This window comes from Ahaetulla prasina, chromosome 1 (genome assembly GCF_028640845.1).
Source record: "Ahaetulla prasina isolate Xishuangbanna chromosome 1, ASM2864084v1, whole genome shotgun sequence".
In the NCBI taxonomy this organism is placed as follows: Eukaryota; Metazoa; Chordata; class Lepidosauria; order Squamata; family Colubridae; genus Ahaetulla; species Ahaetulla prasina.
Genome location: NC_080539.1, coordinates 117,680,276 through 117,706,190, shown reverse-complemented (window position 1 = coordinate 117,706,190; position 25,915 = coordinate 117,680,276). Strand labels below are relative to the sequence as shown.

Genomic DNA, 25,915 nt, shown 5'->3' with positions numbered 1-25,915 from the left:
CATATTTTATTTCAGGATGACTGGCTTAGTTCAGTGCAATACTTGTCTTGCAGCTGTCTTTCGCAGTACTCTTTTCAAACTTGGATACTGTCCTATTTGTAAACAATTACAAGTCTACATGGACAGATTACCCATCTAATCTCTAATCTCTGTTCTCCAAGCAGAAATAAGGCATCCAATTCAGCCATTCTACTCTACAGAGCTGCTGCGCTTACAGCTCGCTCTACCACAAAGATCCTGCAGGAGAAGGGCAGTAGGGACAATCGTGGGATCTGGCAGGGTGAGAGGTGTGAACCATAAACCCAAAGCTTTTGCTGTGTCCTAGCATAACAGATATAGTGCCCTTGCTGACCGTAATAGGGACACTAGTGACAGGTCAAGGTTGTCGTGTTGATGATAAGTCAAATAAGAAGGGATCGTCGTCCAAGTTGAAGAACTTGCTTTGGATAGGGGAAAGTGTGAATCAGGTATTACACATCAATCATGCAAGAAGAACATGGTATCCAAAAAGAGAAGCCACCTTCTGGTTGGTGATTCAATTGTAAGGGATGTAAATTTAGGAAATGATACAGAAGTTTTGAAAGAGGTCAGGTGTCTGCCAGGTGTTACTGCCAGCAGAGACAAGAGGTGTATTCTTAAGATAGTCAAGAATGCCAATAAGAACTGTGATGTTGATGCTATTATACATCTTGGCACAAATGATCTGTCCCAAAAGGATGTACTTTCTGTGCAGAATGATTTCCAGAGCTTGGGGTATGAACTTAGTAGTATAGGCTGTAGGCTTACCTTTTCAGAGGTTTTACCAGTATATAAGGAACAAAAAGGAAAAGGCCAGGGTATAGCAGAGTTTAATGTATGGCTAAAGGAGTGGTGTAAAAGGGAAGGCTTTGATTATATTAGTCATGCTATCTGCCCCTGGTCCAATGAAAAAACGTACAAAAGAGATAGTTTGCATCCATCAAAGAAAGGAACTGTGTTACTTGGCATTAAATTCACAGATTTTCTAGATAAACATTTAAACTGAAAAGCGGGGACAGAGAATTAATTAATACAGAACATTTCTGTCCCCAGCAATCTAAAATTAATAGGGTTATCAGTGCATGTAACATAGATGTTAAGGCGGGTAAAATATCAACCTTGCTGTCAAGCAAAAACAAGCATTTAATAGTGAGTGCCATACCATGTGCAAGGCAGTAGTGGACAACATAGGTTATATAGAAAGAAAACAAAGGGTCAATCAAAATGGACTCAAATGTCTATACACCAATGCACAGAGTATGAGGAATAAACAGGGTGAATTAGAAATTCAAGTAAATGAGGGCAGATATGATATTGCTGCCATTACGGAAACTTGGTGGGATGAAACCCACAAATGGAACGTACAGCTAGAGAGATTTAAATTATTTAAAAGAAATAGACCAAATAAAAGAGGAGGTGGCGTTGCACTATATATAAGAAATAGCTACATCTCTACAGAAATAGAGCACAACAATGATGAAAACTGCCTGAAATGTATTTGGGTCAATATAAAAGGGGGAAAAATGACATTGCCATAGGTGTATACTATAGGCCACCCAAACAAACAGAGGAAATAGATTAACTTTTTGCTAATCAGTTAACTCAGATATGTACGAAGCATACCACAATAGTAATGGGGGATTTTAACTACCCTGACATCAACTGGGAGACAAACTCTGCACCAAGCGGAAGATCAAACAGGTTCCTGACAAACCTAGCAGACAACTTTTTTCCCAAAAGTAGAGAAAGGAAAAGGGGATCAGCCATATTGGACTTAATTCTCACTAACAGAGATGAAATGTTAGAAGGTGTTGAAGCTACAGGAACTTGGGGGCAAGTGATCATGCAATATTGGAATTCAACATTATGCAAGCACAAGCAATAGAACAAAGTCAAACTAGAGTCTTGGACTTTAAGAGAGCTAATATCAATAAACTTAGAGAGAGTTTGGGAAGTATTCCATGGATGAGAATCCTCAAGGGGGAAAACAACTCAAGAAGCTTGGGCAAGTTTGAAATGTGAGATTATAAAAGCCCAATCTAGCACAATACCAATGAAGAAGAAAAATAACAGCTCTCAAAAGAAACCAGCATGGCTGTATTAAGAATTCTCTGACAAATTGAAAGACAAAAAGGACAAGTATAAAAAATGGAAAGAGGGGCACATAATGAAGGCAGAATATCAGCAAATAGCCCGAGCCTGCAAAGATGAAGTGAGGAAAACTAAGGCTAACAACGAAAAAAGGCTTGCGACAAAAGTAAAAAATAACAAAAAAATCTTCTTCCAATATGTTAAAAACAAGAAAAAAGTCAAGGAAACAATTGGTCCATTGCTGGGAGAAAGTGGCAAGAAGATGACAAACAACAGGGAGAAAGCAGAACTACTTAACCCATTTTTTGCATTTGTCTTTACACAAAGTCCAACTTATCAAAAACAGCACCACAAAAACCAGATTAGGAACACAAGTTAAAATAGGGAAGAAAATGGTAGGTGAGCACCTGTCTAACCCTAGACGAGTTCAAATCACCAGGACCAGATGGATTACACCCCAAGGTTCTGAAGGAACTGGAGAAAAGATCTCAGAACCACTGAACTATATCTTTCAAAGATCCTAGAACACAGGGGAACTGCCAGAGGACTAGAAAAGAGCTGATGTAATTCCCTTCTTCAAAAAAGGGGGGAAAAATAGATACAGGAAACTACAGCTTTATCAGCCTGACCTCAATACCAGGGAAGATTCTGGAAAAGATAATCAAGCAACGAATCAGCAAACACCTAGAAGCAAACAAAGTAATAACCAAAAGCCAACATGGGTTAGTCAAAAACAGATCATGCAAGACTAATCTTATTGGATCTTTGACAAAGTGACAAAATTAGTGGACCAGAGGAATGCTGTCAATATAATTTACTTGGACTTCAGTAAAGCATTTGATAAAGTAGACTATAACCTACTACTAGATAAAGTAGAAAAATGTGGGTTAGACAGCATCAATACCAGATGGATTCGTAATTGGCTGACTAACCAAACTCAATGTGTAGTCCTCAATGGAACTGCATCTACATGGAGGGAGGTATGCAGTGGGGTACCCCAGGGCTCTGTTTTAGGCCCAGTACTCTTCAACATATTCATCAATGATTTCAACGAGGGGATAGATGGGGAACCCATCAAATTTGTAGATGACACCAAGCTAGCAGGAATAGCCAATACTCCAAAAGATAGGCTTAAGATACAGAAGAATTTTGACAGACTTGAACATTGGGCACTATTTAACAAAATGAAATTCAATGGTGAAAAAAGTAAGGTTCTACATTTAGGCAAGAAAAACAAAATGCACAGGTACAGTATATGTGGTACCTTGCTCAATAGTGGTGACTGTGAGAGGGATCTTGATGTCCTAGTGGACAATCACTTAAATATGAGCCAGCAGTATGCCGTAGCTGCCAAAAAAGTCAACACAGTTCTAGGTTCATAAACAGTGGGATAAAATCAAGATCATGTTTATTAAAGTGTTAATACCACTTTATAATGCCTTGGTAAGGCCACACTTGGAATATTGTATCCAATTTTGGTTGCCACGATGTAAAAAAGATGTTGAGACTCTAGAAAGAGTGCAGAGAAGAGCAACAAAGATGATTAGGGGACTGGAGGCTAAAACACATGAAGAACGGTTGCAAGAACTGGGTATGTCTAGTTTAATGAAAAGAAGGACATGGGGAGACATGATAGCAGTGTTCCAATATCTCAGGAGTTGCCACAAAGAAGAGGGAGTCAAACTATTTTCCAAAGCACCTGAGGATAGAATAAGAAGCAATGGGTGGAAACTAATCAAGGAGAGAAGCAACTTAGAACTAACTGTTGCCCTGTCATGCACTGTTTTGCCCAGGTAAGTCATGATAATGTGAGTGGTATATAGATTGGTTCTATCAAGCAATAATCTTCTATTAAAATGTCTACAGCTTCTGAGCCATTTTCAACAGCAAGCATTGTGCAACATATTTCAATAATCTAACAGTGGATAACTAATTATAGCATACCAGCATCTAAGTAGCATCTAGCTTAGCAGTTTCAGGTTAAGACTAGTAAAAGATACCCCCTGCCAAACTAAAATATGTTCTATGTTTTCTAGTGAAAAAAATGAATCAGAAAGTACTCTGACTATGCTATGTTCTCTTAGAACAGATGGAAAAACTTATTTCATGTCAAGATTCACATTCCCTTCAGCAATAATCTGCTAGAGACCACATAATGAATGAGACTGAAGCAATCAGTGGATAGAGAAGCAAAACATAAGGTCGGTGAAAACATCAATTTTCTCTCTAAAGAAACAATCTACCTCTGAGGAATCTTTTCCAGTAACCCTTGCAGACTGCAGGGAAGGGTCAGATAGTTCTTACAATGGATCTACAGGATCTCTTGAGCAGGAACTTTGAAATTAGCCTGACAATCACATTCTGGATTTAGGAATACAAGTTTCCTATGCTTGATTTAAATTTATCTGCCACTGATTTTTTAAAAATGGAGACTAAAATGGAGTCCCTTGATGTCATAATGTGTAAATATCAAAGGACCAAGAAACTTTCTGAAATCAGTCAATTGCAAGAGAGCAAAACCAATTAAAAACATCTCCCTGAATGTTTTTTTAGTAACAGAAATATATACTTATATAATACATATTTGTTAACTTACTAGTATTATCTTACTGTATTCAAAACTAGTACAGCTCCACTGCAAGCCAAAATAACAGTAAAGGCAGATACGTTGGCTTTTCAGGGGCATTATTTATGTTTACACTAATATTAAACTGAACACGTACACACATATATGAATTTAAAACATGAACTAAAACGTTTTCACTATGAAATGTCTGGAATCTTGAAGAACAGCTTAACACTAATATTACTTGCTGCAAGAAGGGTGTAGGCTTCTACTGAGGTATCAGATATATTGCATATCCTAAGGTTGATATATTGTAGCTTTCATTGGTTGTGATGTTTGGGACAGATGGTAAGCAGTATTTTGAGTGCAACAGCAGCTATAAGGTCACAGATTTCCCACCCCTTTTTCATCTATAGTCACCATGGGGAATTCTGGGAGTTGAAGTCCACGTTTTGTTGCTGAGGTTGAGAATCACTGGTATATAACAGAAATTTGCAACTTGTGGTTTGTGGATTGCAGGAGACTCTGAAGGACTTCTCTGTAGCTTTGAACATTGTTTCCCATGTCTCTTTAATGGTCACTGCCTTAATTATGCTGGGGAATAGGCTGTGCAAGGAGACCTTCACCACACTTCAATCAGACACTTCACAGTCCAGCAAGCAGCTACTTGGTGGGCTGTCAAGAATTCAGTTGTGTTGAAGATGGAATGCAAGAAAGTCATCTCAAAACAATCTTTATCAATGTGGGATAAATTTTACCATCCCCTTGATGGTGTGGGGAGAATGAAATGCAGTAAGAAATTCTGTCCCTTTCACTTAATAATTCTGATCGTTTCCTAGATGTCTGTTATAAACTCTGGTGACAAAGAATGATGGACTTATGCATTGTGATAGTGTAACATAAAAACTGGTCTTTGCATTTGTATTTGTATCTGGATGTGGTATGCAACATCAGATATATCACAGAGCTTTAAGTTTTGAAAACAATTAAAGTTTTTTTGTTCCTTTGTGTCAGCACAGACTCCTTGTAACTGCCTGAACAAGTCCCTGCAGTTTCTTGGTATGATTTTTCTGAAGTGGGTTGCTTTTGTTTGCTTCTGAGGGTGGAAAGAGAATGACTGCTCAGTTATCCAATGGGCTTTATGTCTAAGGCAAGAATAGAACTCATGATATCCGGGTTTCTAGCCTGTGACATTGACTAGTACACCAAACTGGCTCTCTGCCTATGAAAATAGTAATAGAGGAAAAAATCAGGTTCAGCTACCTATAGAATAGAAGAAGCCATTTTAATTTTGCTTCTCCAGTGTACTCTATGCAGAAGAGGGACAGTGTCTGCATCCCAAACATCACCAACTGCATATGTATTTTAAGGTCAAAAATGTTCCTGCTCCGATGTATCCTAGATGGCCAAGAAAAATATGTGACCTGTTAGAATTCTTCAAAGAGTTAAAATGCTTTCTACACATATAAAATCACTGAAAAGTTTAGACATTATTATTTAACATTCAATAAAGTCTTGAGTCTTCAGAGTTATTCTATGCCAAAAAGCAACAACCAGGAACATTTAAAACAAACCATTTATTTTAAACTGAACGGTTATTTTTAACAGTTACATAAATTACACAGAATGACTAAGTCCGATGGTTTCACGAGAAAAATTAAAATTTTAAGCAGGGAAAATATCACAACAGGTAAAAAGAAAGAAAATCGCCAAAGCATTCAAATAAGGCCATAATTCTTTAATTTAAAAAAACCAATAAAATTCCCCCAAGATCCGTATTCCCTTTTCTTTCAGTATTCCAGTGCTGCTAAAACTACATGTCCTGTACAGATGTAATCAAGGCAGTGGTTACACGGGTGTAAATCCTTCAAGTTCATCTCATATTCCAGGTCCATCGAAATGTTAGGATTGCAGTGCCGGATGGATGAACACCCTTTTTTTCCAAGTTTTTCAGCATTAGCAATGTAATATAATAAAGCTTATTAGTACATGCAGTTGCCCTTGAAACTTCAGACTTAATTGCCTTCATAACTTAAAATTCACAAAGTGCACAGTTAAATGCCAGAAAATGTAGTCTGCTACTCTATCAACAGCTGCCCATGCTTAATACTTAATGGTCTACTGGAGCAAAATGATGCTCTTTTAAAAGAACTGTCTCACTGTAAAACATTTAGTTCCAAAGATGTGCCAACGTTTTTTGAAATAAAAAGTAGAAAAACATAGATTATATAAAGAAAATACAAAAACACTAGAAATGACCAAACATTTTCAAAGAACAAGCACCACAATGGACACTAGCATTCAGTTTTGTAGCATATAATCGTTTTACTCCAACCAGTCAACTTCATCAAATTCTGAATCATCTTCTGAATCACTGTATTCCACAGCAATGCGGCGAGACAAAATGGTGGCAACGTCATTTTCAACACGCTCGTGTTTAGCTTCTTGTTCACGTTGTTCTTCAACCTTACGCAACTGAATACCTAGAATATCACCAAAAAATTATAAATAACTAACATGTATTTTGCAAGCCATCTATATTAGGCATAGCAACATGGATTAATTTGCTTTCCATAAGGATCTTTAATTAACAGCATGCACTTTTATTGCTTACTTAGGAGTATTTAATTTTTCGGGTCCAGGTAGTACAACTCAGAAGTCTGAGAAGACATCATAGGCACTTTCAACAAATGGCTACCAATGAGATAATCTCAGGCATAAAACATATGTTTACTAGAAGGCAAACTTTTAAAAACTGATCCTGTCATTTCCTCTAGTTTATCAAGATGCAGTCTATTACTTCACCTTAGCTCTCTCTCTTTTTTTTACAACAACAACAAAAGACAAAAATGGCAACTTTCGAACAACTGAGCCATTCATACAGTCGTTTTCTACAAATGCCTCTGGACAGTACAGTCTTCAAAAGCATTCTTGGAAATAGGTATTTTTTTTAGGCTTTCAAATAATTTTACATATTATCCAGTCTCTTGAGGGTGACCAAAACCATCTGTTATCTAAGGGATCCCCAACTTTTCAGCCTGTGTCAGCAGGCTTATGTGTAATTTTGACATCATATTGTAAGTCCTCTAAAAAACATGCCTGTCAGGGTTGGTATGGATGATCACAAAGCATTTTTTAGAAGAAAATTGGGTATGATTGTTCTCTATTATCCTTTTAGCTTTTTAGGATGTTTTCTAAACACTTCAACTATTCCTGTTTTTCTGAGTTGCTGGGCACATTCCCAAAGAAAATACTGAGTTTCAGCCCCTCAATATTTTATTTTCTGAGTCTGCCTCAAAGGTGCAACAGAGGTACTGTTCATAGTGCAGAAGTGCCTGAGGCTGGTGCTGTGCTTTGCAACATGCTAGCTTCCAAAATCTATTTCTTTATTTTAAATGGAAAGAATAAAAATAATCAGATCCAACTGCGTGAAGCATCGAGCTGGAGAGGGAACCAGCCTCAGGAGCTATGTTGTGTACCTTGTACCATTAGGCATCTTGTTTGGGACATACAAGCTAGTTTAATAAAGAAGGAAAGGGAAATTAAGAAAGGAAATTCTTCAGTTATTCTTTAACTAAGGACAGAATCACCAATTGATTATTAATGTAAACTGTTGATATACAAAGGACTAGCTGCTGCTGATTTAAAACTGAATTCATTAAAAGTGAATTCACAGTAGTATGGGAAGCAAATTATAGCGAACTGGTTAGATAAAGTAAGATAATGGATATAGATTCTTTTTATAGAAATTTAATAAGAAAAGATATTTCAGTAGCTTCTTTAATAAATAGTCATTTCTTTGCTGTAAAATTTACTGAAACAATGCTATATAAATTATAACCTTAGAACAGACTCAAACTTTCTGGTTCTTTCAAAACCAAAAATATACCATATTTATGAGAATAAACCAATGCTGACCAAGGCTCCTGAATTTCAAATAGTCTAAAACAGAAATCAGAATATACTTTTATCTAGTTGTCCAGTCTTTATCTCCCAATTATTTAGGTTAATAAAAATTAAGCTATTCTGTTACTTGTGCTAATAATTTCAACCGCATAGCAAAGCACAGTAATATAACTGGCTTTAATTTTTTTTAAAAAAAACTTGTGAACAACAGAATGAAAAATTGGAGAGCAGCTGTTTGGTATGTTAGAAAATGCATCAATTAGATACTGATTTTTGTTGTTGTTATAACAGAATACTATAAAATACACTTGTGGGACACTTTCACAGACTATGTTCTCAACACTATACTGTGTGGAAACCATTTTAGCTGCCATTTATGTAGACCTGTTATAAACTCCATCCAAGGATAAATGACTATCTAGCATCAAGTGAAGGTGTTGTTGTTTTAAAAAAATCCATATAGCAATTTGCTTAAGATGACATGCTTTCTCTATGCTAAGTATGCAATACTTTTAAAAAAAAACATTAAATCTGCAAAAAGAATATTTGCTTCATCAAGCGTGCAGCCCTGCTAATGGATTCACAGCAGTGGTGGGTTGCTCCCGTTTCTGTCCGGTTCTTGCGAACCGGTAGTAAAAGCTGCGGGCGCCCACCCACCTGGATGTCATAATGGACGATCTGCGAATGCGCAGAAGCGCTCCCGCCCTCCCGTTGCAAACCGGTAGTAAAGGTAAGTAGAACCCACCCCTGATCCACAGATAGCTAGTACCTTTTCGTATTGCTTCAAGGAGGACACTTCTGGCATCACTGATGACGGGTAGTGTTGATGGGTGCCGTTTGGGTTCAGGAACAGGACTGACTTGGGATGGTGGGGATGGAGGCATTATGGGAAGGTGAGGGCCTGGGACAGTAGAGCTGGGCGGGTGAGAAAGAGTCGAAACTGGTGATGAGGGACGAACACCAGGAGGGGGCAGTGGAGGAGGTGGAGGAGGTGGAGGGAGCCCTTGAATTTCACTTGGCGGAACTGGAACGGGTTCGCAGACTTGGGCAATTCTAGTGATGGGAGGAGAGGGTTGCGCTAAGGGAGGTGCTATAGGGGGTGGAGCTGGATGAAGAACTCCTGGAGCAATCTGTAGTGGTGCAGGGGGTGGAGGGACAGCTGGAGGTTGTAAAGCAGTGGTGGGAGGAGGGGGAGGGGGTGGCACTGGAGGGGGAGGTGTGGAAGTCATTGCAGATCTTAATGAAGAAGTAGATAGAGCAGACGGAAGAGGGGGAGGAGGCGGGGGAGGAGTGGGACTCACAAAGACTTGAGTTCTGCCAGCAGCAGGTGACTGAGGGCGATTTTCTGTTAAAGCTGCAGTAGAGCTGGGATAAAAGAAAATACTGAAAATGAGTACAACTAGAAGAACGGAAATTAGTTGTAGTCACATTCTAAGTATCAATAATAATTTCAGAACATACAAATATTTTGAATGTGTAATCAGTCATACTTGAGCCAGTTCCTAGCATTTCCATATCTAACACACATTACCATTTTATTTCTGAAATTGCATTACAAATAGTTAACTGCTCATTTGAAAATAAATGACAGAATAGAATAGAATAGAATAGAATAGAATAGAATAGAATAGAATAGAATAGAATAGAATAACAGAGTTGGAAGGGACCTTGGAGGTCTTCTAGTCCAACCTCCTGCTTAGGCAGGAAACCCTACACCACTTCAGACAAATGGTTATCCAACATCTTCTTAAAAATTTCCAGTGTTGGAGCATACACAACTTCTGCAGGCAAGTTGTTCCACTGATTAATTGTTATAATAGTCAGGAAATTTCTCCTTAGTTCTAAGTTGCTTCTCTTCTTGATTACTTTCCACCCATTGCTTCTTGTTCTACCCTCAGGTGCTCTGGAGAATAGTTTTGACTCCCTCTTCTTTGTTGCAACCCCTGAGATATTGGAACACTGCTATCATGTCTCCCCATGTCCTTCTTTTCATTAAACTATCAAATGCTTTACTGAAGTCCAAGTAAATTATATCGACAGTATTCCTCTGGTCCACTAATTTTGTCACTTTGTCAAAGAATGCAATAAGATTAGTCTGGCATGATCTGTTTTTGATCCATGTTGACTTTTGGTTATTACTTTGTTTGCATCTAGGTGTTCGGTGATTCCAGAATCTTCCCTGGTATTGAGGTCAGGCTGATAGGTCTGTAGTTTCCTGGATCTGTTTTTTTCTCTCCTTTTTTGAAGATGGGAACTACATCAGCTCTTTTCCAGTCCTCTGGCAGTTCCTCTGTGCGCCAGGATCCTTGAAAGATATAGTTCAATGGTTCTGAGATCTCGTCTGCCAGTTCCTTCAGAACCTTGGGGTGTAATCCATCCAGTCCTGGTGATTTGAACTCGTCTAGGGTAGTCAAGTGTTCACTTACCATTTTCTTCCCTATTTTAACTTGTGTTTCTAATCTGTTTTTTGTGGTGCTGTTTTTGACAGGTTGGACTGTTTTTTTCCTTTTGTGTAAAGGACAACATATTTAGTTATATTTTTTTCCTGAGTTATCACATAATTACAGTTTGGTTGGCAATATGGAATTTAATAAAGAAAAACAAGTGAAAATGAAAGTAAAGTTCAATCAGAATAACTATTATAACATAGCACTAAAAAGACAAATCTGTCAAAGTAGAGAACATTTTGTTACAATAATTAAATAACTGACAATGCATTCCTTAACATGATGATAAAATGTACTAAAACGTTTAAGAGCCTGGATGATGAATGTCCAGTATTAAGAATACATTAGTACTAGGGAGGTAAGCTTCTCTTTTGCGAGTACTCCACAAAAGTAGTGTCCTTTTTCTTTATGGTAACACACTCTGCACTTCAGAGTGAAGTAGAATTCTGTAGATTTTACAGCATGTATAAAAAATGGCTGCCCAACATTATTTTTGCAGGTCTTACGAGCTTCCTCCCAGAGATGGGGCCAAAAACATTGGCCCTTATTCTTGCATTTTTTTTAGAATTATACAGGGCTTGAAGTGTTCCTAGAGACATCATTACCACTGGAGATTAAACAATCTTTTTCATTTGTTTATTGCTAGCTTTATAGAATAACATCTTTCCTCCAGGAACTGAAGAAAATGTACATGGTACCCTTTCCTCTATATTTTCCCAAAAGCTGAAAGATAGTAATGGCTCAAAGTCAGCCAGTGAATTTCATGACTGAGAATAGTGTTGAATCTAGATCGTCTCTATCTTACTTTGATGCTTTGACTATGTCTAACACTGGTTACCAGTTGGTAACAATCTATAGTCAGTTGGTATGCCATCAGGGCTCTCTAACGCAACTTAGGCGTAACTGCGCAACTTAGGCGTTCTCCTGGACGATCGGCTGTCCTTAGAAGAACATTTGACAGCCGTCGCCAGGGGAGCTTTTTATCAGGTTCACCTGATCCGCCAGTTGCACCCCTTCCTTGACCGGGACGCCTTACGCACGGTCACTCACGCCCTCGTCACTTCCCGCCTGGACTATTGCAATGCTCTCTACATGGGGCTCCCCTTGAAGAGCACCCGGAGGCTCCAGTTAGTCCAGAATGCGGCCGCGCGGGTAATAGAGGGAGCACCGCGTTGCTCCCATATAACACCTATCCTGCGCGGCCTACACTGGCTGCTGGTAGTCTTCCGGGTGCAATTCAAGGTTTTGGTTACCATCTTTAAAGCGCTCCATGGCTTAGGACCGGGATACCTTCGAGACCGCCTTCTGCCGCCGATTGCCTCCCAACGACCTGTGCGCTCCCACAGAGTGGGCCTCCTCAGGGTGCCGTCGACCAAACAATGCAGGTTGGCGACCCCCAGGGGGAGGGCCTTCTCTGTGGCGGCACCAGCCCTGTGGAACGAGCTTCCTCCGGGATTACGACAACTCCCCGACCTCCGGACCTTCAGACGGGAACTGAAGACTTTATTATTCCAGCGTGCGGGACTAGCCTAAGAATAAAATGTTTTAGTTAAATTTTAATGGGGGTTTTATTGGTTTTTATTGTTTTAGTGATCAGGCCAGGATAATATTTAGTTTTAACTGGGTTTTAATGGTTATTTATTATATTGTTTTAATATGCCTGTGAACCGCCCTGAGTCCTACGGGAGATGGTGCGGTATATAAGTTTGATAAATAAATAAATAAATAAAATAAATAACAATTTAGATTCGAAAAATAAAAGGACACATGGATATTTCACTCCTCAGCAATTGTTTAAAAGGCTGCCATTTTTCTTTAGCTTGGGCAACAACTGAGCAATCCCAGGAAAAGGTGAATCTAATTTAAGGAGATGCTGACAATTGAAGTCTGCTACCTATGCATGGACCAAACCACTTTTACCTTTAGAATCTGGATCACTGCACAATTCTAGTAGGTATGTCTTTTTTAGGATAACCTAATTAAAGGGATTACATAATGGTAGCAAATTGTTCCAATTTCTATGATATGCTCTGTAGGTAATCCTTGTTTAGTGACAATAGGAACTGGCAATTTGCTGTGATATGAAGTGGTCCTTAAATGAAATTGTGACTGTGCTTACAATCTTGATTCAGCTTTCCTTTGCCCACAGACCTGCAAAGGACATAAATGCAAAGATTGGTTGCAAAGTTACTTCTTCATCACCACTGTAATTGCTAACAGTTCCTATATGAGACAATAAACTGTAGCTAAACAAGGACTACATGCATGTGAATTTCAGTTTTTCCCTTTCTTCTTAGTTTTAAGCTGAATATGTCACTTTGTAGAATTTTATATTATTTTAGTACTTCCATTTTGATGGATATAAGTGTTGAACTGGTTCATAAATAATGGCAATTCATCTATTTATTGAATAAATGCATAGGAAAACCTCTAAGAACAAAGCATATTAAAGAGCATCAAAGTACTCAGACTTATCAAGGAGAGAACAGGTATTTCATGGATTTTTGTTTCTGTACAGTTTTCTTTACTTTACAGCTCAGTGGTTCAAATCCCTAGTGCTACTGTGTAATGGGGTGAGCTCCCGTTACTTGTCCCAGCTTCTGCCAACCTAGCAGTTTCGAAAGCACGTAAAAAATGCAAGTAGAAAAAATAGGGACCACATTTGGTGGGAAGGTAACAGCGTTTCATGCGCCTTTGGCGTTGAGTCATGCCGGCCACATGACTACAGAGAGGTCTTCGGACAGTGCTGGCTCTTCGGCTTTGAAACGGAGATGAGCACCACCCCCTAGAGTCGGCAACGACTAGCATGTATGTGCAAGGGGAAGATTTACCTTTAAAGTTTTCTTACTTATTTATTTTGTACCTACAGTCTGTCAGTGTCGACTATTGCCAAGGCTCTCTGAACTTTCATTTTAAGTGCTTCTTACCTCACGCAGGGTGGAATGGGTTTCACATCTCCTCCTCCATGCATTGGTGGGGGCGGGGGAGGTTCATGTGGTCTTACTAAAACACGCTCTTCTGCCCTGTTAAGAAGTTCGTTCATTTGGCTGTATGGTAATGCAGAAAGAGAATAGGGTCCATCCATGTGTTCCACATACGCCTGCGGTCTAAACAGAAAAAAAATCCCATGCACATATGTTAAATTCATTTTAGTCTCTGATTTCACGGCCATTGGAAGAAAAAAATATTTCTCTCAAAAGGAAAATTAACCCACTATTTCAATTCTTATGGAGGAAGACGGCATCTAACAGTTAGTGATAGATGGCCAACTTAACACATGACAACAAAATATACACACCTAATACCTTGTTTTGTAACTGTCACAAACTGTGAACACTGAAGATGTGCACTGAGTGCAGGAACAGAAATTATAAATTCAGTTTTGCTAACGCCAAAGCAAATAGCAAATCATTATCATCACTGCTATTATACACATATCCACAGATAAGAACAGGAGGGGGCTGTCTGGAGAGTAAGGTATTCAAAAGCCCTCCCTGGAGAATATGGGAAGGAAAACTGCAAGTTCAATCATGAATATAAGGTGGCATGACAGACAGCAATGATCTATTACTGCAATATCAAATTATGGACCCTTCTAGAAAATTACCCCTAATTATAGAACGTACAGATGACAGCTAGCTTGAAATTCATAGAAACAATATAAATGGGCTAGGATCAAACTCTGAGTTTAAAAAAGAAAAACGAACCTGGTCTCAAAATGGGAGGCAGGGCCATTAGCAATTTCAATATGCTTATGTAAAAGGCTGGCATCATCATCCGCAAGTTCTGGTCCCTGGGCTAATTTCTGCCATTCTCTGCGCCTGTCATGAGGAGCCCGTGGCACTTTTTCTGGTTCATGAGGACGATCAAGATTCTTCTGCTATTAAAAAAACATAAAAAACCTGACACTGAAAGAGTTCTGCTCAGCACATAACAGAATGCGCCAGAAACATCCATTTTCTTTTAACTATAACAAGGATATAACATTTAAACTAGACTGTCAGTGATCATTCCTTCACATTTTCATCATTCATTCAGCAGTAGAAGATGTAAGTAATAAATAACATAAATCTGTAGTCACTGAGTTATTGTATGTAATACAGAGACAATTTCTCATATCTATTATATTTACTATAAAATACCTATAAGGCTAAACTGACTATAAATATATAGTGACTATAACTAAAAATTATGAACTAATGAGTTTAAGATCTATGAGTTGCTATAAGGTTTATGCCTTATTAAATGCTTACGAGAATAAAATATAAAAAGCTAGAAACTATAAATTTATAAACTTAGATGACCTAATGAGATAAAAACCTAATCCAATTAAAATATGCATTTCTACAAAAACTGAATCTTTATTAACAAGCAACTAAGATGAAAATACAGTGCGTTCAGAAAGTATTCAGACCCCCTTCACTTTTGTCAATTTTATTAACCTGCAGCCTGATTCTACAGTTACTGAAATTCATTTTTTTCTCATTAATTTATACTCAGTATCACCCATAAGGATAAAGTGAAAACAGAATTTAAAAAAAAAATCTATTCTATTCTATTTAAAAAGAAAAAACTGAAAACTCACATTGGCATAAGTATCAGAACCTTCACGCAGTACTTTTTTGAAGCACCTTTGGCAGCAATTACAGCCTTGAGTCTTTTGGGGTATGATGCGACAAACTTTGCACACCTGGATTGGGGGATTTTCTGCCATTTTTCCTTACAAATCCTCTCAAGCTCCGTCAGGTTGGATGGTGAACGTCAGTGGACAGTTATTTTCAGGTCCCTTCAGAGATGTTCAATAGGGTTCAAGTCAGGACTCTGGCTGGGCCATTCTAGGACATTCACAGTGTTGTCCCTAAGCCACTCCTGTGTTGACTGTGTGCTTAGGATCATTGTCATGTTGGAAAGTGAATCTTTGGCCCAGTTTGAGTTCCTGAGCACTGTGAAACAGGTTTTCATTGAGGATATCCCTGAACTTTGCTCCATTCATGGAGGCACCTGAGCTAAATTTCAAATGTTGTTGCAAAAGGCCTAAATACTTATGCCATAGTGATATTTCAAGTTTTATTTTATATAAATTTACAGACATTTCTAAAATTCTGTTTTTACTTTGTCATTATGGGGTACTGAGTATAGATTAATGAGAAAAAAATGATTTTCAATAACTATAGAATCAGGCTGCAGCATAACAAAATCGACAAAAGTGAAGGCGCTCTGAATACTTTCTGAATGCACTGTATATATATTAGATATTTTTATCAATTAACATCTCCTGGCTAAGGGGCCTGCCATATTTTATATGCTGTCACATAGAATTTATACTTTGAAAGCAATAATAGCTGTTTTCTGGAAGCAATAAATGGATGTAAAATTGATCTGAACAGGCTGGTAGTCATAAAAGTAATGGGTACATAAATGTAGTACAAATGTCTCGGCAATAATTACAGTACAAGATAATGTGTTCAATAGTTTTGACTTGGCCATCATCACAATGACACAAATATTCCATTAAGGAGATCTTCCTATGCTTTCCCTGTAATACAGCCAGATGAAGGATAGGGATAGGAGTTTAAGTGAAAACCCTTTTGTGTTTATGAATTTCTAACTACATAAAACATAAAAAAGCAATATCTTTTGCTTTTTACCATCTATTTCCATTATAAATTGACTTATAAGCAATCTAGACTTGGATATGCCACTTGAGAATAAATAGAAAGAGATAACCTAAAGCTAAGGAAGATAATTTATTCTTGTCCAAAAGAGTCGGTATCTCTACATACAAGCATTCATGAGCTATCAATATTTATTTTTACTACTTTGCAGAAAGACTTTTCTCATGATTATAAAAATATATTTTAAGCAACAGGGAAAATCCAAGCCAAAATCAGCAAGGATATAAGAAGTTTAATCCATTCTATTTCCAATTATAGAATTTATCATACAGGAAACAAACTTCTACCTGAGAGTTGAGAGAGAAGAAAATGTATCATAGGCCTGAACTGATGGAATGAAGATTCTTTTTTTTAATCTATTGTGCATATCTTCCTTTTTTTATATGAAACTTTTATTTTTCAGAAGGCATTTCTACTACTTTTGCCAGTTCTTAAGTTATTATTCAAATAGGTTTTATTATGTTTAGGAAACTACATGATTTTAATGGCTGCCTTAATGGGGCTACTTTTGTTTCATTGTGTCGTTGGTCAAAAGCAGTATCTTTTACCTTCTGTTTTCTCTTTTCCTTTCTTTTATCTTCTGTATCTTGTAACATCTTTTCTTTCCATAGATCAAAGAAATATGAAGGATTCGTGTAAAATTTTAAACCCTCTTTTCCATCATCTCTAAAGACAAAGCAACATCGTAAAATGTTATTAAATACAGATTGAATGATAACATCTGAGATTATAACACTCTCATCTCCAAATGAAAAATACATTTCTAGCAGGATGAAATCTTAAACAGAATATACCTACGTACACACACAGGGGAAAAGGTGACACTGAGCTATAGTTCTATAAAGCACACATTGAAGGAATATCAGAAATTAGAATTAGATGATGTTAATTCAATAGATAACCATATCTGGGGGCATAACAAGTGGAGCCAATTTTAAATTATTGAATACAAAAATCATGGCAAATGTTTCATCATATGTCTAAATATTTAAAGGCCCTGTAAAATTCATTATGTAATGCCCGTTTAAATTCTATTATTTCTTTCGTGGATTTTGAAAAGAGCTTGCGTGCTAAGCTCATTACAGAATTTTATGCACTGACTTAACAATCAGTTAATATATAAAATCATATATGAAAAATATAAGGAAAAGGTGAACTTAATAGAAATTAATGATCTAAATAATTTGAACGGTTATTTTGGTTGCAAAGTTCTAATCAGATGGGTTGAAAAAAGTTAGCACTTGAGAATGGAACCACATGCTTCATAATGAGGAAAATGCACTCAGCAGATGCTCGGGGGCAAATTAATCAAATATTTTTTGTCTTCTAATGCCAGAAACAGGTTCCTCTTCTTCAGCACATCACGAACAAAACACTTTAACAATAGTCTGGGCTAGACATGACTATAAGATTCTTTAGTTGATGAAAATAACATTCTGTGTACATAACAAGACAGTTTGGCCTATAGGTTAAGTGCTTTCCTAGAAAACAGGAGATGGTGAGTTCTAGTCTCGCCTCAGGCATGAAAATTGGCTGGGTAACTTTGGGCCAGTCACTTTCTCTGCCCAGCCCACCTCACAGAATTGTTGTTGTTAGGAAAATAGGAGGACAAAGTATTTGGTATGTTTGCTGCCTTGAGTTATTTATAAAGCAATAAAGGCAGGATAAAAATCAATCAAATACTTTGATTCAATCTCTAGTACAAGTTTAAGTATGACAAGGTGTTGTACATTACAGCTTGCTGTACATGCTTTCCTTGTAGAAAGTACCAAATTAAATCCTTAGCATTTCAAGACACGAAGAACTGGGGTGGGGTGGAGAAAGTTCCCTAAACATTGGCAGTATAGGATTAGCTAGGCCAGGAATAGATATAAATCATTTGCTTATGTATTATAAAAGAATATAATCATGGTGAACAACCAAATACAAGGCAGGTAATCTAGACAGTCAATTATGTAATCTTAGAATTATCAGTCGCTCTAATAATTTGTGAAATTTAAGTTGCATATAATCAGTTGTGTGACTTTTGATGAAAAAGGATTGGGATCTCAAATGAAACCCTTCAATTCAGTTACAGATTTTTGAAAATTATTATCTGAGTAAATAATAAATGCATAATATAAACATAGGGTATAGATTTTTGAAATGATAACCTGTAAGGGGTGAGGATGTTGAGTGGTGGGGGCTGTTCACATGTATCATAAGTCTCCTGCAAAGGGACTGGAAGACTCCTGCGGTCAAAGAGCTGTTGATCTTGAGTGGTGGAACTTCGGAAAGCTTTTCTCATTGTTATATCTTGCAGTGAAACTGAAGAGAAGATAATTATTTACATAGTTAGTGTGTTATTAATCTCTAGTATTCAGAGACGGTTATAATAAAGTTTGCACTTCATAAGAAAACAGGAATAGGAATTATTAGGAACTGCTCATTCAAAATGAAGGTTGTGGGAAAAAGGGGGGAAAATGTTTTTGCTTGTTAAAACTTTTTCAATAAAAAAAAAAGAAGGTTGTGGGAAAACTTCCCTCCTAAAAGTATTAAAGTGGCCACATACTTTGGAAGCTAACTATGCATATGCCAAAGGCTTTACCTAATTGCTATTATATGTTTCTCCATTTCCAATTGCTTCATTACATTGCAACTTTAACAGAAGTCTTGTGTGCATGTGTAGATATCTGGGAAAGCCTTCAAAGCAGTTATGCCAAGCCTTTTAGAATAGAATAGAATAGAATAGAATAGAATAGAATAGAATAGAATGGAATGGAATGGAATGGAATGGAATGGAATGGAATGGAATGGAATGGAATGGAATTTTTTATTGGCCAAGTGAGATTGGACACACAAAGAATTTGTCTTGGTGCATATGCTCTCAGTGTACATAAAAGAAAAGATACGTTATCAGAATCATAAGGCTCAACACTTAATTATAGTCATAGGGTACAAATAAGCAATCAGGAAACAAGCAATATAAATATAATTTGTAAGGATACAAGCAACAAAGTTACAGTCATACAGTCATAAATGGAAGGAGATGGCTGATGGGAATGATGAGAAGATTAACAGTAGTGCAGATTTAGTAACTAGTTTGACAGTGTTGAGGGAATTATTTGTTTAGCAGAGTGACGGCGTTCAGGAAAAATCTGTTCTTGTGTCTAGTTGTTCTGGTGTGCAGTGCTCTATAGCGTCATTTTGAGGGTCGGAGTTGAAACAGTTTATGTCCAGGATGTGAGGGGTCTGTAAATATTTTCACAGCCCTCTTTTTGACTCATGCTATACACAGGTCCTCAATGGAAGGCAGGTTAGTAGCAATTGCTTTTGTTTTTAGGAAGAAGTCTTCTTTAATGCTTGAAGGAGAAGATGTTAAACTCACAACAATAAGCTTTTCGGAGCAATGCTTTGAATGCTTCTACATAGTCAACTACAATGACAATTACGATTCTGTAAAGTGGAAGAAAAGAGCCAATTTGGTGTTGTGACTAAGTCATTGTGTTAGAAATCAGTATAAAACTATTTGGGTGACCTTGGGCCAGTCACTGTCTCTCAGCCCTAGGAAGGAGGCAACGGCAAACCACTTCTGAAAAACGTTGCCAAGAAAACTGTAAAAACTTGTCCAGGCTCTCTCTGAGAATCAGACATGATTGAACAAAAGAAAAAAAAGTGGAGGATTGTGTGCTCAATACACTAGACTAGTGGAAATGAGGCAATGATCATTCTGAAATTAGAACTAAAATTACTATGACAAGAAAATGTGAGCAATTGAAATTGGAAATTAACAGCTTAACAATGGTAGAATAAGCTGCTACAGATTCTTTGAATGTGGTTCTGAATTGGCTGAGTAGCTGTCACTACTTTTATTTTTATGCAACATGTTGTTAAAATTTAACATATGTTAGACTACTGGCATCAATGATTTTTCCCAAATTGTTTCCTCAAAGCTGATCAGAATTGATTCTTTATAATGGCGCACATTTTGCTAATGGAAGAAATCTTCCAAATGAATAATTAACTACAAGCAACAAAAGAATAATATAATGGAAAAATATGTTACAAGGTAACTTATCAATCATGCTCTTGTTTCTTGGATGTGGCTTGCATCTAATATTGACTATAAATTCAAGTAGTTAACAAAACTGAACATACATTTCTGTTGCCTATAATTTATTTAATTGAAATTAATTGGTAATGTGTGCATTAATCTATAACTGCATGTTTCATGAAACTGAATTAACTGATTAATTTCTGTGAAAGCAATTTTGTGCTGGGCACTTAGGTTTATCTGATGGGAACTAATAAACTGGAGTTCTTTAAACTGGTGTCCCCTAAGCAGACCATGTAGGTATGACAGAAGTTATAGTTCAACACATCCCAAAGAATATCATAGTGGAAATGCTATGATAGCTGGTAATGCTTTCCATCTCTGAATTTATTGATTCTAAAACTCTTAACTGAGTAAACCCATACATTCTAAGAGAGAAGATAAATTAAAACAGTCCTGGATTTGAATGAGGTTATGTAAGTTTGGTATTGAAAATCTTGGCACATTAATACTGCAAAATACTGTAAATGTTTTTTTTAGTAATTAAAATGATTGCAATTGTAATTCAAATGATAGAGTAATCATGCTAATTTGTTTCTTTTTTTTCAACCTTCTTTCCATGTTCAGGATGGATAAAATTTATAAAATTCAGGGGAAAATTTCCTTAAATTCTTTCTTTTTTATGGAATAGCTGAGATTTCACTAGTACGCTTCACTAGTCCCAACCGGCTCCTTGGTTCTCCGAGGAGCTGAGAGGGATGAAGCGCCGGAGAAGACGCCTAGAGAGTTCCTGGAGGTCTAGCCGTTCGGAAGCTGATCGGACACTAGTGAAGTCCTATAATAGGGCTTACCTAGTGGCATTGAAGGAAGCGAGGTGTAGCTACGCCTCCTCCCTCATTGCATCGGCAGATAACCGCCCAGCCGCCCTGTTTCGGGTGACTCGTTCCCTCCTTCACCAGGGGGAGCGGGATGACCCGCTGCAGGGACGTGCTGAGGAGTTTAACGGTTATCTATACGATAAAATCGTTCAGCTTCGGGATGGTCTGGACCAAAATTGCGGTGACTCGGGTGAGACGGCTGAGGGTGGTCTTGGTGACATTTTATGGGATGAATTTGACCCTGTGGCTCCCGAGGACATGGACAGGCTGTTGGGTAGGCTGAATGCCACCACGTGTTTACTGGACCCGTGCCCCTCCTGGTTGGTGCTGGCCACTCAGGAGGTGACACGAGGCTGGCTCCAGGCAATTACGAGCGCTTCCTTGGTGGAGGGAGTCTTCCCGGCCGCCTTGAAAGAGGCGGTGGTGAGACCCCTCGTCAAGAAGCCTTCCCTGGACCCGGCTGTTTTAGGTAATTATCGTCCGATCTCCAACCTTCGCTTGGCGAAGGTTGTAGAAATATGGTGGCATATCAGTTTCCCTTACACCTGGATGAAACTGTCTATCTAGACCCGTTCCAGTCCGATTTCCGGCCCGGTTACAGCACTGAGACGGCTTTGGTCGCGTTGGTGGATGATCTCTGGAGGGCCAGGGATAGGGGTTGTTCCTCTGCCCTGGTCCTATTAGACCTCTCAGCGGCTTTCGATACCATCGACCATGGTATCCTGCTGCGCCGGTTGGGGGGATTGGGAGTGGGAGGCACCGTTTTTCGGTAGTTCTCCTCCTATCTCTCCGATCGGTCGCAGACGGTGTTGACAGGGGGGCAGAGGTCGGCTCTGAGGCGCCTCACTTGTGGGGTGCCGCAGGGGTCGATCCTCTCGCCCCTTCTGTTCAACATCTATATGAAGCCGCTGGGTGAGATCATCAGTGGCTTCGGTGTGAGGTACCAGCTGTACGCTGTACGCTGTACGCTGATGATACCCAGCTGTACTTTTCCACACCGGGCCACCCCAACGAAGCTATCGAAGTGCTGTCCCGGTGCTTGGAAGCCGTACGGGTCTGGATGGGGAGAAACAGGCTCAAGCTCAATCCCTCCAAGACAGAGTGGCTGTGGAGTCCACGGCTGACTGTTGGGGGCGAGTCATTGGCCCCGATGGAGAGGGTGCGCAACTTGGGCGTCCTCCTGGATGAACGGCTGTCTTTTGAAGATCATTTGACGGCCGTTTCCAGGAGAGCTTTTTACCAGGTTCGCCTGGTGCGCCAGTTGCGCCCCTTTCTAGACCGGGATGCCCTATGCACGGTCACTCACGCCCTCGTGACGTCTCGCCTGGATTACTGCAATGCTCTCTACATGGGGCTCCCCTTGAAGGGCATTCGGAGACTGCAGTTAGTTCAGAATGCGGCTGCGCGGGTTATAGAGGGAGCCCCTCGTGGCTCCCGTATGACACCTATCCTGCGCAGTCTGCACTGGCTACCTGTGGCCTTCCGGGTGCGCTTCAAGGTTTTGGTGACCACCTTTAAAGCGCTCCATGGCATAGGGCCGGGTTACTTACGGGACCGCCTACTGCTACCGAATGCCTCTCACCGACCCGTGCGCTCTCACAGAGGGTGCCGTCAGCTAGGCAGTGCCGTCTGGCGGCGCCCAGGGGAAGGGCCTTCTCTGTGGGGGCTCCCACCCTCTGGAACGAACTCCCCCCAGGACTTCGTCAACTTCCGGACCTCCGAACCTTCCGTCGCGAGCTTAAAACACATTTATTCATCTGTGCAGGACTGGACTAGATTTTAAATTTATAGGGGTTTTAAACTGGTTTTAATATTTATATTATTTTTAATAATTTGGCTTTTAGAATAAGTTTTTTAATGGTTATCTTAATTTGTACATAAATGTTTTTTATTTGCCTGTGAACCGCCCTGAGTCCTTCGGGAGATAGGGCGGTATACAAATACGAATAAATAAATAAATAAATAAATAAATACGCTTTTGAGTAACCAGATCACAACGATATCTGGATAAGATTTCAGCTAAACCAAAGCAATATGTTTGAAAACACATTTGCAGAAACTATTTGCAGATATTTAGCACTGATTAACTTTCAATTTCAAGTTCCCATAGTTTCCTGCTGCAATTATGCCAATAGCCTAGTCTATTGTGTCCCACACTTTTTTGAAAAATATTTGGATAATATAATTTTTAAAACATTATTGTTTTAAAATATATAAAATATAACATAAAATTATTTTATACTTTAATAACATGTCTTTCCTCTGCAATCTCCAAATAACATGCATGGGCATCTATCTCCAGATTTTCTCTGCACAGTAACACTTTAAAGCGGCTATTTTGTGCTCCCCCTTCTTTTGCTGTGCAAACCTAGTCTCATACGGTTCAGGAGCATGGCACAAAGAGATGTTTGCCATGCTGTGGCTCCTTTAAGCTGCTTTGTGCATTTTTTTTAATTTTTGCCACTCAAAGCCAGCCCCATACAGCCCAGCAACCAGACCGAGTAAACTTCAGCAGCAGGAGCAAGAATATGGTAGCAAAGGTGAAATGGGATAGCAGAGCACAGAGTGGCAGGGGTCTCAAGGTACAGGGTGGTAAAGGCAATTGGGACTGGGCTGGGATAAGATGGCACTCTTACTTAGGCTTAAACCTGGGAGAGACAGACCTCAAAATGGTTTGAACTTGGGTGAGTATTCACTTAATGACCTGTGATTCTCAATTAATGAACACAATGAGAGTGCCAGGTTTTCCATTTTAAGTCAGTGCAGTTGTGTGATTTTTGCTTTATGACAGTACCAATTTCTGGTAGCAATCCCAATCCCAATTGTAAGGTGATTTCCTATATCCATATCCAAACAACTCCTACACTACTACTACTGCTGCTGCTATTACTACTACTACTACTTTTTCTTCTTCTCCTTCTCCTCCTCTGCCTATTATTTCAACAAGACTACATCCTTTCAAAATGTTACACATTTTTTCATAAACGTCATCACTGGTTCTTCATTATCATCATTCACTAGTATATTACTCACTAATATCATTGACTTACGATTTTCTATTGCACTACAATTACTGCTATCTTTATATTGTGCTTCTTGAAGGAGCCCAGAGCAGTATACAGAGGATCTAACTATCTTTCAATTGATAAGCTTCAAAATGTAGCAAAACTGTCTTTTCCAGGAATAGGCACACAGTGGCTACCAAGTCAAAGATGATCATAGGGCTTCCTAAATACCACTACCAGTTCAAGGATTATATCCAAGTCATGAACAGAATTTTATGGAAGAAATATATTCATATTCAACTCGTTTTGTGATCATGAAACAAAGAATCACCACTTATATTTTTGGATCATCTAACCAATTAACAACCTGAGGAGTTTTTACAAATCAATTATATCAGTATTTGTTAGCCTTGTGCAGGACTCTCAGCCTTGGCATGCATCAGCACGGCAATTACTTTATGGCAAATTTCTCCTGAAATCTGCTCTCAAACAGTCCTAACTGAAATTTGATCTCTCAGAACGCAGATTATTCAGTGGGATATTGAAAACAGCTTTTATGTGTTCTCAATCATGTATTTTATGTTCTCAATGGCATATTTTAAAGGCTGTTTATACTGATTTGCTTCAGATTTATAGTGCAACATCTGCTAACTGGAAATAATAGATAGAAATGTCTTCAGTACCAATATTTACAAATGATAACCACATCTGGTACAAGCCATAAAGTAATGCATCTATTATTTTTATAAAAACTCACGCTCTTCTTCTTTTGGATCAAGTTGTGTAACACTGACAGATAAACGATCCACACGTTCTTGTAAGGAATTCACTCGGAAAGAAAAACTATGTGCCTCATTGAAAAGTTCTCCAAAGATATCTTCTGCATATTTACCTGCAAAAGTAAGTTTTTAAAAATAAGGCTAAGAATATGAACATGCTCCAGAGGACTTGGATTGTTGTATCATACTTCCATTTTAAACATACATCATATAATATGGTTTTAATTTTAAACATACATCATATAATCCGGAGGCTTATATTTTAAACATACATCATATAATCCGGAGGCTTCAGTTAGTCCAGAATGCGGCTGCGCGGGTGATAGAGGGAGCCCCTCGTGGCTCCCGTATGACACCTATCCTGCGCAGACTGCACTGGCTACCTGTGGCTTTCCGGGTGCGCTTCAAGGTTCTGGTGAACGTCTTCAAAGCGCTCCATGGCATAGGGCCGGGCTATTTACGGGACCGCCTACTGCTACCGAATACCTCTCACCGACCCGTGCGCTCTCACAGAGAG

General features: G+C 38.7%; 1 protein-coding gene across 2 annotated transcripts in view; it reads right to left on the bottom strand.

Moving 5' to 3' along the window:
• Positions 1–6,264: 6,264 nt before the first annotated feature.
• The window catches only part of WASF1 (WASP family member 1), a 52,102-nt gene continuing 32,451 nt past the window's right edge, over positions 6,265–25,915 (bottom strand). The window contains exons 3-9 of one of the 2 annotated variants that reach the window (XM_058174067.1): positions 25,377–25,511; positions 18,857–19,010; positions 17,252–17,369; positions 14,736–14,905; positions 13,956–14,135; positions 9,351–9,946; positions 6,265–7,158 (exon numbers count right to left, since the gene is read on the bottom strand). In XM_058174067.1, the coding sequence (XP_058030050.1) occupies positions 7,001–7,158; positions 9,351–9,946; positions 13,956–14,135; positions 14,736–14,905; positions 17,252–17,369; positions 18,857–19,010; positions 25,377–25,511 (1,511 nt within the window). In that variant the 3' untranslated portion in view covers positions 6,265–7,000. Of the gene's footprint in view, positions 7,159–9,350; positions 9,947–13,955; positions 14,136–14,735; positions 14,909–17,251; positions 17,370–18,856; positions 19,011–25,376; positions 25,512–25,915 lie in introns of both variants that reach the window. The other variant, XM_058174059.1, reaches the window with a different exon arrangement.